This window comes from Bos indicus, chromosome 3 (assembly GCF_029378745.1).
Source record: "Bos indicus isolate NIAB-ARS_2022 breed Sahiwal x Tharparkar chromosome 3, NIAB-ARS_B.indTharparkar_mat_pri_1.0, whole genome shotgun sequence".
Lineage (NCBI taxonomy): Eukaryota > Metazoa > Chordata > Mammalia > Artiodactyla > Bovidae > Bos > Bos indicus.
The window spans coordinates 120,105,466-120,120,131 of record NC_091762.1 but is presented as its reverse complement, the minus strand read 5'-3'; the positions used below and the strand labels follow the sequence as shown (position 1 = coordinate 120,120,131).

At 67.1% G+C, this 14,666-nt stretch overlaps 1 protein-coding gene across 3 annotated transcripts; it reads left to right on the top strand.

Annotated features, from left to right (window-relative positions):
• The first annotated feature begins 2,423 nt into the window (after positions 1–2,423).
• MAB21L4 (mab-21 like 4) lies at positions 2,424–14,263 on the top strand. Of its 3 annotated transcripts, none has more exons than XM_019958039.2 (5): positions 2,424–2,552; positions 9,772–9,997; positions 11,097–11,250; positions 11,716–12,072; positions 12,791–14,263. In XM_019958039.2, exons 1-5 carry the CDS (start codon positions 2,459–2,461, stop codon positions 12,881–12,883), a joined length of 924 nt encoding a protein of 307 aa, XP_019813598.2. In that variant the 5' UTR covers positions 2,424–2,458; the 3' UTR covers positions 12,884–14,263. The 3 variants fall into 3 exon arrangements, with proteins under 3 accessions (XP_019813598.2, XP_070643163.1, XP_019813597.2); XM_070787062.1 differs by lacking the exon at positions 2,424–2,552 and adding an exon at positions 5,960–6,662 and having other exon boundaries at positions 11,124–11,250; XM_019958038.2 differs by lacking the exon at positions 2,424–2,552 and adding an exon at positions 6,069–6,662.
• Positions 14,264–14,666: the final 403 nt, after the last annotated feature.

The window sequence follows — 14,666 nt, the reverse complement described above, 5'->3', positions numbered from 1 at the left end:
CAGGTGGGGAAGGCGTGCAGACCGCCAGTCCCTCCTGAGTGAGGATCGTAAACCATGGCATATTCCAAGCCTTTGCAAAGGGACTAGAGTTCAGTGGTGTGAGGCCTGTAACTAGTGGGCAGACTGAGCCTGCAGGGGGACCGGGGAGCCCTGGGTGTGTCTTCTGGAGGCTGGTCCCCTGGAGCCCTTCGGGGGACCTGCCCCGGGGTCGTGCGTGTCCCACTTGCCATGGGCGGTCCACCGCTCCCTCCCCCGCACCTTCCCGGGGCCACACGAGCACGGGCAGCAGCTGACCCGTCAGGAGTGGTGATGGGTGAGGCCAGGAGCGGGGGGCTCAGGCCTGCTTCTGCCCCCAGGGAGGGGGCTCGGGGGCTTGGAGGGCGTGACCCTGCCCTCCGGGGAGGGTTCCTACCTGGGGGCTCAACATGGGGTACTCAGGCAGGGGGAGGACGGGGGCTGCAGAGGTGGGTGTGACCGTCTGTGCAGACTACTCGGACGAGTCCAGACCAGACTTCACGGTCAGAAACGAGCCCAGCTGGTGAGCCTGGGTGGCTGGGGTTGTTCCTGACCGTGCCCCGCCCCACCTGACGCCCACCCCGGCCTGTTCTGCCCACTTGAAGCCTCGTGGTGGAGCAGAGCATGCAGAGGTCTGCGGTCCTCGCCCCCGCAGCGTCCTCTCTTTGGAGATGCCTCTCTGGCTCCAGTGGCCATCCCCTCAGGGCTCACAAGGGCCCCGGGGGCACCACCCAGGGCTTCCCTGCCTGGCGTCCATGCTGTGGCTTTAACCCGGGGCCATCAGTGGACCAGCAGGGCCCTCAGGTGGGGCTCAGCCCAGGGCCTGGGCACTGCCCCCAAGGAACGCTCTGGACCGAGTGGAGGGTGTTGTGGAGGTGCTCAGCATGTGGGCCCTGTGGGATGCGCCGGGGGCAGCGTGGGGTCGGGGAGGACCACAGCTGTCCTGACTCGCACACGCGGACCCGGCACCTCCCCCGGGCACTTGGAGGGAGTCCCCGGGCACTGAGGGCCGTGCTGTGGCTTTGGCTACCTCCCCCGGCCCAGCCCGCGGCCGCCCTGGCCCTGTGCGCTGTTCCCCCGTGGAAGCAGGGGCCTCACCGCATTCTCCTCGGCTCGCACTGCGTCTATGGCGACAGGTCGCCCACAGACTCCCCAGGGACAGTGCAGAGCCCCAGCCTCGCTGGGCCCATGAGTGGACGGGAACCACAAGATGAGGGGCAGGGAAGCAGAGGCAGAGCTGGCTGGCCTTGCCTGGCCCCGGGGGCCCCAGCATTTACCACCCTTGACCTAGACCCGTCCCGAGAGGATGGGACCTCAAACTCTCATCGAAGCGCTGACTCCCCTGTGCTCAGGCCACTTCAGGCCCTGGGCAGCCGTGCAGCTGGTGGGGGCGTGCCAGCTGTGGATACGACGCGCAGCCCTGATGTGTCCTCTGAAGGAGAGTCACAGCAGCCCTGGGGAGGGCGGGCGTCCCTGTCCCACCCTCGCGGCCTCCAGGCTGGCCCTGCTGTGATCGGCCAGGATCTGACTGGCTGGGCTCCTCCGTGACCCTGGGCCCCGGGTCTCGGGCCTCTTCCCACCCCAGGCAGGCGAGTGCGGGATGGCCGGGGACTGCTCACGGCAGGAGTGGCTCCCCTGGCGGCTGGGACTCCGCTGAACCCGGTCTGCGGCCTCTGGGTCTGTGTCCCCTGCAGGTGCTGGACAGAAGCTGCCCTGAGAACCCTGCTGTGGCACCAAAATGCAGCCGAGTCCTGGACACTGGGGCACAGGCTTGGGCACGAGCCGGAACAGCTGACCCTCCGCTCTGAGTCGGTGCCTCCGGCCAGCCCGGCCCTCCGTCCACGCTTAAGGCTGTGGGTGACGCACTGCGGGATTGGGGTACTTGTGGGAGGTTCAGGCTCAGGGACACTGCCTGCCAGCCTCTCGGGGTCGCCCCGAGTGGCCCCGGACCCGTGCACCGTGGGAGACGGGCCTCAACCCTCCCGTCTCTGTGCAGCACGGGGGACCTCCCGTGACATGCAGGCCACTGCCCAGAGACCACGGGGGACTACCAGCCCTGGTTTTCTGGGGGGTGTCCAGCCAGGGGGAGGCCCCAGGAGCAGGGCCCGGCTGTGTTCATCCACTCAGAGGGCTGCCCGAGGGAGCTGCTGTGGGCAGGCTTGGGGGCTGGTCTTGGGGAAGGGGAGTAGGAGTGACTTGTGGCCTCGCCTTCCGACACCTGCGCTCATGGGCGGCGCAAGGAGACAGCCAGCTTTCTGCTACCTTTTTGTCACAACAAAAACACACTGAAAAGAAAAACAAGAACGACCCACACCCGCCTGCAGACCCGGAAGCAAATGCTTCCCCCGCCCCTGCGGCCCGGCACCTTCAGGAGAGAGCTGGTCGACTCCTGGGTCGGGCTGTGCCGATGACGCCGCGCCTAGGGGAGGGCTCGGAGGAGGAAATGGCCACCCGCTCCAGCGCTCTTGACTGGAAATCCCGCGGGCGGAGAAGCCTGGCGGGCCACAGTCCACGCAGTCACAAAGAGTCGGATGCGAGTGAGCGACCGATACACGCTGGGGAGGGCTGTGGGCTGCGGGCTGGCCCTGGGCTGACTGACCGGCCTGGATGGGAGCTGGGCCGCCCTGGGCTACCCCGATGGCGGTCTTCCGCTCCCTGGGCCTGAGAGGGCATCTGCCCGGGCCCCTGTCTCACCTGCTGCTCCCCGCACCGTGATGGGCCCGCGGAGCCCCTCCTCTCCCCACAGGCCTTACCCACCCCTGTCCATCCGTGCCTGCCCGGCTCCCTTCCCGCCTGGGACACCTTCATGGGTCAGCTGTCCACTGCCCGCTTGGTGGGGCGGGGGTTACCTTCCTGGGGACCGTTGCTGGTCACCTGCACGCCTGCTTCTCCTTGAGGGGTCCCAGTGTCCACAAGCACCCAGACGGCTCACCCCCTCAGGGCTCTGCAGCCCCCGCTGGACGGACGGACAGAGCCTCACACCCCAGCCTCACCCCTGCACCCGCTCGCACGGGCCTCTTGAGGCTCCTTCCGGACATGACGGCCTCCCTGGCTTCTCCATGAGCCTCAGGTTCAATTGGCCTGGCACCCCCTTGCACACCCAGTCCTGCGTGTTCCCTCGTGCTCACGCCAGAGCTGGGTAGCCTAGGAGGAGAGGCTGCAGCCAGGCAGCTGGCTGGCTCCTGGGGGCTGTTGGCTGCCCCTCCGCCCACTGTGCCCCTCCCGGCTACCCGCAGAGCCTCTGAGGCCGACGGGTGGTCAGGGGGACAGTGCCGGGGCCGCGGGCACCAGGGGTGGTGGCAGATCCTGCCACAGCATGGGGGATGCATTCAGGAGACCAGGCTCAGCCTTGAGGGCAGGGCACCCCTGCACGTGTCTGCCATCCAGTCAGGTGGTGGCCGGTGATACAGGGTGTGGCGTGAATGGGCTGGAGCCGTGGGCATGTAGAGGAGGCAGGCCACGCCGGGTGAGGACGGGGACCAGAGCCCGGGTCTGATCCCGGCCATTCAGAGGCTGTCCAGGGTGACTGCTAGCGGTGTGCTTCGGGGGGCCTGGCTTCCCTTCTCTGCAAGCCCCTGGCCACCTGGGCTGTCCATCACCTGTGCTGAGCCCGTGTCGGGGCCGCCGTTCAGGAGCCTGTTCGGGGGGACGCGTGCCCCTTCCAGCGTGCGTGGGAATTCCTGAAATATGTGCTCCCTCGCTGAGTTTCACTGAGAGGCGGAAGCAACGCAAACACGCGGGCTGAACTGCCCTGCACCTCCCGCCCACGGGGAGCTTATCAAACCCGCTGGGGCGCTGAGCATGCCTACTCCCATGGCTCCCGTGCCTCTGCGCTGGGGTCTGTGGGTCGCTGGTCCCGGGGTCTGAGGCCTGTCGGGTGGGCACCCACTCCCCTCTCGTCTCTCCCTGCAGGGAGCTCACGTCCAGCTTCCCGGGACGTCTGCCCCATGGGCCCACAATCCCTCTTGTTGCCCAAGTGCCCGCTGTGTGAGCGCCTCTGGCCGCCGGCAGCCACCCTGGGTGGGGGAGCACGCTGAGGATGCCTGGTGGGGGTGTTGTCAGGGGCTGTCAGGGGACCAGCCTGCCTAAGCCGCTCGAGGGGACACAGGAGTGGTCAGGGGTCAGGCAGGCAGGGGCTGAGGCTTGGCCAGAGATGGAGGAGAAGGTTCCTGGGAGCGTGGACACAGGGATGACACCAGAGAGGCTCCTGGTCAGGTTTGTCTCCTGGAGGGCCAGCCCCGACAGCTCAGAGCCAGGGACCAGAGGCCTGGGGAGAGGTGGGCTGGGGTGGACAGTCTGCGGGGAGTGGGGGAGCAGATCCAGGACTCGCTGGGCAGAAGCGGGACTCCCCTGAGACCGGAGCGGGGCGGGGGGAGCCCTCTGCGGGAGGTTGGAGATGCACGTTGAGTTTGCTGGGTCCGAGGGGTCTGCCAGACCCTGGGGCACATCGGCCTGGCTGTGGGGTGCCAGGAGCAGGGCCACCAGCAAAGGGTGAGGATGGGCACGGGGAGGGTGAGGAGCGTGCACGGCCAGCCTCCGGCCCTTCAGAGCTGCTGACCAGGAGCAGTGCTCCAGGGACGGCAGGGGCTGGTGACCCGGGCGGGGAGGGCCCCTGCCCCAGGGTCCTCAGGGCGCAGAGCCCAAGGCAGCCCGTTGGGCATGGCATGGGCCTTCCCTTTGGCTCAAAGCTCTTGGCACTTTGGGTAGACAGGCGTCGCCAGGTCTCTGGGGCGAATTCAGGAGAGTGGTGAGATTCGTGGGAGGGTGACGCTGGAGCAATGTGAGAATCCTTGAGTCACAGACGGTGGCTCCAGATGCAGGCAGGACCCCGTGCCGAGGGTCAAGTCAGGGCAGAAGGGCCCCAGTGCGTCTCCCTGCAGCTGAGCATCCTCCTGGCAGGCAGATGAGCAGGGCACCAGGAGGGCTGCTAACAGTGAGGGCTTGAGCCCCCGGAGCTGCCCTGGGCTAACTGGGCTAACCGCGGAGGGCAGGGCCAGCTGGGCTGAGGACGCGGATCTGCCTTCTGTTGACTATCACGAGCTGCCTTGTGAGGTGGTGGGCTCCTCATCCCGGGAGGTGTGGACGCTGAGACACCCCGCGGGGGCTGCAGCTTCTTAGGGGGGTTTCCAAGCCCCAGGAACGGAGTGCTTGATGCCGGTCCTGCCTGCAGCGTTGAAGTGTGCACAGCTCCCTGGGTGTCTCAGGCGGGGGCGGGGCAGGGCTCCCCTGGAGCGCAGCAAGGGCAGTGTCTCGAGATGCCTGGCCGGGGGAGGGCCCCGTGTTCACGGTTTGCAGACCTTGCGGTGGCTGAACACACGTGCACGGCCAGCCTGGCGGGGCCTGGGGTCGGCAGGGCATTTCCCGAGGCTGGCTGGGATTTGTGAAGTGGCAGGCGGGGCTGGACTGTGCTGGAGTGGGCGGCAGGGCGAGGCTTCCCAGGACGGCCAGGCTGGCCCAGGGAGGCACTCTCTGGAACCAGGCTGGGTCCAGCACCAGGCCCCGGGGGTGATGACTCCTCTCAGGCTGAAGGGCAGGCGGGTGGGAGGTGGGCCCCTCAGGGGTCTGAGGGCCTGGGGCTGGGCGCCGGGGCTGGACACATGCCCTGCAGGGGGAGGAGGCAGGGGGTTTGGGCTCCCTGCTTTATGCGGGCACAGGTGCCTGATGGGGGTGGTGTCTGGGTTGCCATGGAAACATAGCCTCGCAGCCTGGCCCTCAGAGAGAGGCTGCTGGGTGGTGGAAGCTGCAGTGGACAGCTCCCACTGAGGGGTCGGCGCGGCCTTCGGCCTGCTCACCTCTCATCCGAGCAGCGGGGATGGCCCGCGTCCCATCTGTGGCTGCTGTGACGGGCATAAGGGTGGAAAGGGGGTGCCCGGGACAGGACAGCACGGGGTGGGGGGACCGGGCCCAGAGGGGCAAAGTCCCAAGCCTGGACGCCCTTGGGCCTGAGCCGTGGAGCCGCGGTGGCGGGAGGGAAGCCAGGCCCCGCCCGCCCGCGACGTTCCTAATTGCTGATGCCTGACTCACCCTCACTTCAAAGCCGGGGCCCCATTCAGCTATTTAGCTGCTGCACCCCGCCCGCCCGCCCGCCAGTCGCTGGTGGGAGCCGGGCCGCTTGCAGCAGGCACCTCCTCCCAGCCCGTTCCCGCGGGCTGTGCCCGCAGCCATGGCCGTGCAGGTGCCCCTGTGGCACCACTACCTGCAAGCCCTGCGCTCGCGGGCGGCGTCCCGGGCACAGGAGCACCAGCGCGCGGAGGACGTGGTGCTCACCCTGCTGGAGCGGGCGCACGCCCTGGACCCCCGCTTCCTCGTGGACTATTCCCGGGACCTGGAGGCCTTCCAGTTTGCCCTGCGCTCCTCAGAGGGCCCGCTGGACGTGGAGGTGCCCCTGTGGGTGGACGCCGAGGCCCTGGTGATTGAGCAGATGGGGGCCGCCGAAGCGGGGGACGGCCTGGGGTGCTGCCGCCTGGGCCTCCCCAAGGAAGCGGCTGGCCTGGAGCGCTGGAAGGCGGACGACGTCTTCGAGGCCTCCCCGGAGGGCAGCGCCGGGTGCTGCGGCCACATCGTGCCCAGCAAGGTCCTGAGGGTCCTCAAGGACCTGCTGGTGGCGGCCGTCGTGTACTGCAAGCACCACGGCCTCATCACGCCAGGTGTGGGCGAGCGTGCTCCACATGCGTGTGCAAGGGTGTGTGTGTGTGTAATGTGGGACTGTGGGATCTGAGAGCATGTGTGCGCACATGTGTGGGTGTGTGTGTAAGTGAGGGATGGCAGGCCCGTGAATGCATGTGTAAGCACACGTGTGTAAGTGTGGGATGACGTGGTGTGGAGTGCATGTGTGTGTGTGTAAGCGTGGGATAGCAGGATTGTGAGTGCATGTGTGAACACACGTGTGTGAGTGCACACATGTGTGAACACACATGCAAGCGTGGGATAGCAGGATGGTGAGTGCATGTGTGAACACGTGTGCGTGTGCATGAAACTGTAGGATCATGAGTGCGTGTGTGTGTGTAAGCGTGGGATAGCAGGATTGTGGGTGCATGTGTGAACACATATGCAAGTGTGGGATAGCAGGATGGTGAGAACGTGTGTGAACACATGTGTGTGTGAGTGCACACATGTACGAACACGTATGCAAGCGTGGGGTAGCAGGATGGTGAGTGCATGTGTGTGTATAAGTGTGAAACTGTAGGATCATGAGTGCATTGTGTGTGTAAGTGTGAGATAGCAAGTTCATGAGTGCACGTGTGAGCGCAAATGTGGGTGTGTAAGTGCATGCATGTGTGATCGTGTGTGTGTGTGTGTGCAAGTGTGGGACTGTGGGATCATAAGTGCATGTGTGCACACGCGTGAAGGGGTGTGTGTGCCGGTGCACACAGGCCTGTTTCTATGTACGCTGGTGTCCTGGCCCTGGGCAGGTTCTGTGGTGGGGAACTGTCCGGTGAGCAGGCTCTGGCCTCAGCGTCTCCCTGGTTGCCCTGGTGATGTGATCTGATGGGTGGGGGCCGTGGGCGGCACTCCTGACAGGCCCAGAAGTTGTGGGCCCCCTTCCAGCAGGCGCTGCCTGGACCTCACGGGCGCTGGAAGGACAGCCCAGCACGGCGGGGGCCCTGGGTGGTGAAGTGCCTCCTCCAGGGGGCAGGGCCGAGGGGCAAGGCCTGGGAACCAAGACAGGCTGCACGGCTGCCCCAGGAGGGGACAGGACGAGGCGCCTGTGGCTGTCGTCTGGAGTCCTCTTGGCCCCACATCAGCGAGTGGGATGGCAGCCACCCGAGGGGTGCTGACCTGTCCCGGGCAGCCCAGCGTACGGAGCTCAGGTCTGACCGCACGTCCAGGCTCAGGTCCTGCAGGTTCCGGGGGAGCCGGGCGTCTGTCTGCAAGCCGACGTGAGGACTCTGAGCCCACAGGGGGAGGCTGTCCACCTGGCCCCCACAGGGCTGCTGCAGGCTGATGGCAGACGCGCCCCACTGGGTGGCCGCAGCCTGTCGAGGGCGCTCCTAAGCTCAGCCCCGCCCGCGTCTTGTCCGGTCCCCTCCGAGCTTCACAGTGACCGCCTCACCTGCAGGGCTCTCTCTGCCCAGTGGCCAGGCCCCTCCTTCCCACCCGCGCTTCCTGCTGCAGGAAATTCCAGGCGTTGCTTCTGACACTTGCCTTAAAAGGGAAGCGGCAGCCCAGGCTCAGGGGTTCAGGCCGCCCCCACCCTGGGAACCGGTGAGACCGGGCAGGCTGAGGCGGGGAGTGCCAGGGACTGTGGGTGCGGCTGGCTGCCTTCCAAGCCACCTTTCTGTGAACAAAGGCAGATAAGGAAGTGAAACTGCCCAGGTGTCTGCATGACAGGGGCCTCCAACCACGCTGAATGGGAGGGGCTGGGGGTCCCTGAGCCCTTTCCCCGCTCAGCTGGTGGGGAGACAGCCCTGCAGGGGACGGAGTGGCCCCAGTGGTAGGGCTGGGACCTGCTCTGGGCGGGGTCCCAGAGGTGGCCCAAGAGCTGCCCTGCCGGACATTGTGGGGGACGGGTCTTCGTACAGGGGTGGGGAGCACGTGGGCTCTTCCCGGAACCCCGGGGCCATGGGAGGCCCGGGGCGGGCAGTGCAGAGTGGGCTCACCAGCGGCGAGACCGTCCTCCAGGGCATGTGCTGGGGACTCCCTTTGGGACCTGATGACCCGCCCTCTGGGCCCCAGCTGGCCGGCCCCTGGCCTCTGGCCTGGCACCCTCTCTGGGCAGCACTGGGAGGGCAGGGAAGACCCCTCCTCACCCAGGCCGCACACAGAGCCCCTCCTGCTGCCCTGAGAGTACCTGCTCTCTCCGGGGTGTGTATGTGTTTGGGGTAAGGTGCATGGAACGTCCCCTCCTGGTGGTCTGGGGCGCTTTCCAGGGCTAGACTGGGCCCCTTGGGGTCTGGGGAGGAGGCGGGGAGTGGGAAGCAGGTCAGCTAGAATGTGCAGCAGGAGGCAGGCTCCGGTGCCAGGCCGGCATGTCTGGTGGGGTCCAGGGCCTCCTCCTGGATGAGGCTGTGCCCAGCCAGCTCCTCACCACCCTGGCTGCAGGGCCACTGGGCGCTCACTCAGGCCTGGCCCTTCCTGGACGGGTGTCACGGGTGGAGCCTGGAGGGGGCTCTTGGGTCACGCAGGGGCGCAGGGGTGGGAACTGGGGAGCAGGCGGGCCTGATCAGGGGATATCCAGCTACAGCCAGGCCCCCTCGGGCTCTGGAGCTGGAATGCCACAGAAGCTGCCCCCACCCTCTGGAGGACCCGCAGGGGCTACAGGCTGCGGGGAGGGTGGGACCGACTTCCAGCAGCCCAGGGTGTCCCTAGCAGAGGGGCTGCTATGACCCGCCGGCCCGGGGTTAGGGGCCCACGGGTCCAGGAAAGGGGTGCTGAGGCAGCCAGGGACTGAGGGGGCACTGGGTGTCCCAGGGCGTGGGGCTCAGCCTTAAAATCAGCCTCTTCGAGCCAAGGGTTAGGAACCTCCAGACCCCAGGGACCTGGCGGCCTAAACAACAGAAGCACATTTCCTCGTGCTCTGGAGGCTGAGGTCCCAGGTCCCAGGTCACGGTGTCCGCGGCCTGGTCTCCCTGGGGGCGCCCCTGGACTAGAGATCCGCCCCCCGCCCCGGGTGCTCCTGTGGGCTTTTCCCTGAGCAGACCCCTGACGTCTGTTCCGTGAGCAGGTCTCACTGGGTCAGGGCTGCCCGAGGCACGGGGGTTGGGGTTCGGAGGCCGGCCTGAGAGAGGGGCTGGCTTAGCAGGTGGCCCATTGCAGGCTCCCTGAGCGCGGACAGCCTGAGGGAGGAGCAGCTCGGCCTGTCCCTGCGGGTGTCCAGCGGCTGGAGGACGCTCCACTTCAACATGGTGCCCGTGGTGCGGAAGAGGCTCAGGGTGCCTGCCCTGGAGGGGGCCCAGCTGGTGCCAGGGTTCCCTGAGGGCGCCCTGCGAGGGATCGTCCGCCAGGAGGTGGCCCTGGTGCCGGCCGGCGCTGAGCTCTGGAGGTAGGATGCACTCGGGTGTGCGGGGCCTCGGGGAGCCGGCGGGAGGGGCGGCCCATCACCCCTCTGCTCCCCACTGCGGGCAGGGATCCTGCAGAGTCCCCTGCCCACCTCTGCCCTGGGCTCCTGAACAGCGCTGCCGTTCCTAGGGCCTCAGGGATCCCACCAGACTGCTTGCCCCCCGCTGCCAGCTCCTGGCGCTGGGGACAGGGAGGTGCCTTCTGTCCCACTGGGGAGGGGGCGCTGTCAGGCACCTGAGGGGGGACTCGGAACTCTGGGGGGCTGTCCTGGGTGGCCTTCTCTGTCACCCCACCCAGCACCTTCCCTTCAGGTGGGACAGTGGCGAGGGTCGGGGGAACTGATCTGGGGCCGCAGGGCAGCGGGGAGGCCCCTTGCGGGAGGGCGGTCAGTGTCCGAGGAGAGGCATTGGCCCTGGGCTCTGCCTTTCCCAGACGTGCATCCCCCACCGTGAGGGAGGGGACAGCTCCTACTTGGGCCGTCCAGCTGCAGGCCCTCCCACCCAGCCCTGGAGCTCCCACAGCCCCACCTTGGGTCCTGGGTCCCCCTCCAGGAGCCTGTGCTCAGGAAGGGTGGCCCGTCCTGCAGGGGAGGGGAGCCCCCCTCAGTGTCTGTGAGGGGAGGTGGGGGCATGGGGCTGTGGCTGAGCTCCCCTCAAACTCAGGGCTGGGGACTGTGTCCCATCCTGATCTGACCTGGCCTGGAGTGGAGACGTCACCCTGACTGGGCAGGGGGCTTCACCCGGCCCCTGCCCGCCCACACAGAGCCACTGCTTCACCCCTGGTGGGTCACGGTGGCATCTTCCTGTCCACACGAAGAGGGCCGGACGTGCCTGGGGGCACTCAGCCACCCCCCACATCCTGGGTCTGAGCTTCTATCTGGAAATGGGACGTTCCGCCCCCAAGGGCCCATCAGGGGTGGGTCCTGAAAAGCGCAGGGGCCTGCGAGCACCAGGCCAGCCCCTGTGTGGCCTGGCCATCCCGTGGGGCTCAGAAGGCCACCGAGGCGGGGACCGTCCTTTCTGAGCAGGTGCCTGGAGGCCTGGGCGGCTCCGGTGCTGACCGCCCACGTTGATGGGCTCCAGGGTCTCCACTGACTACCTGCTCACCAGGCTGCTGGGGGCGCTGGGCTGCCTCCGGGGCCACCGCCTAGACAGCCTGTCCATCCTCGACGGGGTCAACTGTGAGAGCTGGCGGGACGGTGGTCGGAGCCCAGGCCTGACCTTTGGCCACTTGAAGGTTTGTGGTCCCCGCGTGGCCTCTCCCGGGCCCGTGTAAAGGGGGAGCGGCTAGGCTGGGGTCCTTGGGGGGCGTGCGGCAGGGCGCCAAGTGGCAGGAAGGGCCCCTGGCTGGGGGCTCGGGTGCGGGAGGAGGAAGTGCTGGGGGGAGGGGGGCAGATAAGTCTATTCTGGTGGCTTTCAGATGGATTCAGGCATCCTGGACTCACAGATGAGGGCAGGGACGATGTCACCGGGCAGGGCATTTTGTGTAGGGCTGCAGGGCATCAGTAGGAGTTCGTGCAGGACGGGGCACGTGGGAAAGGCCCAGAGGATGGTGGGAGCCTCAGAAGCCCCTGAGCTTGATGCCAGGGAGAAAGAGGGGTGTCAGGGTGGGGGCCGCTGGGACGCCCAGGGAGGCACAGAGGCTGGGGCAGGCGTGGGCAGGTGGGGCCTCCTCGGGGTGGGCTGACCTGATGCCCCGCAGATGGTGCTCCTGTGGGCCGCCGCGCTCTTCCCCGCTCCCGAGGACTGGGCAGAGCTTCAGGGCGCCGTGTACCGCCCCCTGGTGGTGCTGCTCTGCTGCCTGGCCACCAGGAACCTGCCGCACTTCCTGCACCCCGAGCGGAACCTGCTGCAGGACACGGGCCTGGACCTGGGCGCCCTCTACCAGCGTGTCGAGCGCTTCGCCAGCCAGCCCGAGGCCGCCCTGCGCATCCACGCCACCCACCTGGGCCGCAGCCCCCCGCCGCGCGTGGGCAGCGGGCTCCGGGCACTCCTGCAGCTGCCCGCCGGCGAGCCTGCCTACTGGGCCACTGCCTACTTCGATGTCCTGCTGGACAAGGTGGGCGCAAAGGCTGGGGGGCCCGGCAGGTGTGGGGTCATGGTGGGTGGGGAGGGACCCCTGTTGTGTGGCCCCTGGTCAGGAGCCAAGGAAGGTGGGGCAGGCCAGTCCTTGCTGGGGCAGTGCGGCAGGAGCGTCAAGCCATGAAAGTCCCCAGCTGCCAGGGACCTCAAGGGCCAAGGGCCCATCTCGGAACCAGGCCATCTGAGCCTGCCCCCGGTGCCCCCTGAACTACCCCCAAACCCACACTGGGCAAATGCTAAGAGCCCAGCCTGCCCCCCGGGCTCCATTCCTTGTGAGAAAGTGCGGCTACCCCAGGCCTGCTGGGGACAGCTTCCTGCTGCTTCCCTGGACTCGGGGGTCCCTCGGCCAGCCCACGTCCGGGTGTGTCCGCCGGCTGCCCCACCTTGAGCCCCCAGGCTCCACCGGCTCTGCTAGGTCTCCCCTCCCCCTCCACAGAGCCCCTCCAGCTCCTGTCCAGGTCTCACCCCACCTTGAGAGCCCACACGGGCTCCTTCCAGGGTGCGTGGGGTGGGGCGGCAGTGCACCCGGGGGGCTTCCCTGTGTCAGGCCCGTCCAGGGAAGGGCCCGGGAGAGAGGACCCCAGGTGTGTCCACCCTCAGGGAGGATTGCACAGGTGAAGACCCGGAGGGAGAGACCCAGGGAGCGCCCGACGGCCCCAACGGCCCGTGACCCCGCTGTCCCGCCCCGCCTGCAGTTTCAGGCCTTCAACATCCAGGACGAGCAGCGGGTCTCAGCCATGCAGAGCGTCTTCCTGAAGACCAAGACCCTGGGTGCCGAGGAGCGCTGAGCGGGGTGCCCGGCTCACTGCCCTCTGCCGGCGGCACCGCCCACAGAGGCTCCGGGAATGTTTGGAGGAGGGAACGGGCTTCGCCTGGAGTGGATTTGGGGGTGGAGGGCCTTGTCCCCAGGGCCCACCCGCGCCTGTCCAGGGGCAGCCCTGTGGGCATCTAAGTGTGCTGGACAGTGGGTCTCGGAGGCCCCGGGGTGAAGGTGCTGTGCGCTCCGTGTGCCGAGCCCAATGTGTGATGTCATCAAGGCCAAAAGCTGAGAGTCCTCGGGGGACCGGGAGCTCGTCTGCACCTGCTGCTCCAGGGGGCAGAGCCTCTGAATCTGCCTTGAATCTGCTAGAGCACTGCTTGTGTCTACGGGGGCTGGGACTGCCTGCTTTCTGGACACTCGAAGTGGACAAGCTTGTGTGCATACACCCTTCTCTGTCCCTGTGAACGACCCCTGCCCGCCCCCAGTCCTCACCTGCTCGTTCATGAGGGAGCCACCCGCAGCCCCCCGCCAGCGGCACTGTGGCAGAAGCACCCCTGCCAGGTGAGGGGGCTTCTCCCGGCAGATGGCGCCCCCGTCCCTGCTCATCTCAGCTCTCTGGTGTTTCCACCTCCCGTCAGCGCACTGCCGGCGGCCTGTAGCCCCTCCCCCTGCAGGGCTGCCCACCCTCTGGGTGCCCCGGCCAGCAGGCATTCTGCAGTCTTCACTCTGCCTCCCAGCGACGTGACTCCTAAGTTCTGAGCCACAGCCCATGCCCCAGGTTCTGAGAAGGTGGTTGCAAACCCCAGTGAGTCCATGTGGCAGCCACCTCCCTGGACCTCCTCCGGAAAGTGGTCACATGCACGCTGCGGAGGGGATACGTGGGCCTCTCTGAAGGCCGTGGGACCCGGGGCCTGAGCTGACGCTAATGGGAGGGGACACGGAATGCCCCCAGGCCCATCCCGCGCCCTGCCGCGAGGCAGGCAGCTGCAGAAGGTGTTAGCTTGGTCCAACCTGATTCGTGAGGGGTGCAGTGTCCTGGCCCACCCTGTGTCATTTCTCTGATGTTGGGGTGGACGCAGGGGGCTGTACTTAGCAGGGGTAAGAGCTACAGCTGCAGGAAAGACCAAGGGGAAGACATAACCACCGACTGCCACGGCCAAGAGTCCGGCAGAACGTCCCGAAGGCCAGTGTCAGGACTCAGCGCCACTGTCGGAGACCCAGGCTCACAGGATGACCTCAGCGCAGAGGTCAAAATGAGGCTCTGAGAATGGGGGCTCTGCACACCTGCGGGGCAGGGGCTGTTTGGGAAACCTCTGCACCCTCCTCTCACTTTTGCTGCGAACCTAAAACTGCTCTAGAAAGGGGTCTAAAGACAAATTAGAAAATAAAAATCTCCGTTGGATCATGGTGAACGGCAGGGGATTACATAAACAGAGCCAGGTCACACGCGGCAAGCCAGGTGCTGCGCTGTGGCTCCCTTCAGCAGGGCAGACGGCACGGCCTCGGGGTCCGGCGCCTACCTAGCGGGGACTGCCCCGTTTCCAACACCACGAGGGAGGAGCTCACAGCAGCCTGCGGTCATATGGGAGACGCACCGGTGTCGCATGGCATTGCCCCAGACTGGCGCTCACCCCCCTGCTCGTGTCCCACCGTAAGCCTGATGGAGCTTCATCGTCCGGACGACCTGTAGGGAGTCACGCGGGTTCACTGTGTGGTGACGTCCCGCGAATACACCTGGCGGCATGGGCTGGCAGTTCTGTGCCTGCTTGCTAGTGCCCTTCACTCCAAAGGGCGGGGAAGTGACACTGGGC

Bases quoted from the DNA above. Each gene is read 5' to 3' on its own strand.
- MAB21L4 (XM_019958038.2), top strand. From the start codon at position 6,179: ATGGCCGTGCAGGTGCCCCTGTGGCACCACTACCTGCAAGCCCTGCGC. The intron at 9,998-11,096 runs GTAGGATGCACT...GATGGGCTCCAG, and splicing joins GCCGGCGCTGAGCTCTGGAG to GGTCTCCACTGACTACCTGC. The intron at 12,073-12,790 runs GTGGGCGCAAAG...CCCCGCCTGCAG, and splicing joins TCGATGTCCTGCTGGACAAG to TTTCAGGCCTTCAACATCCA.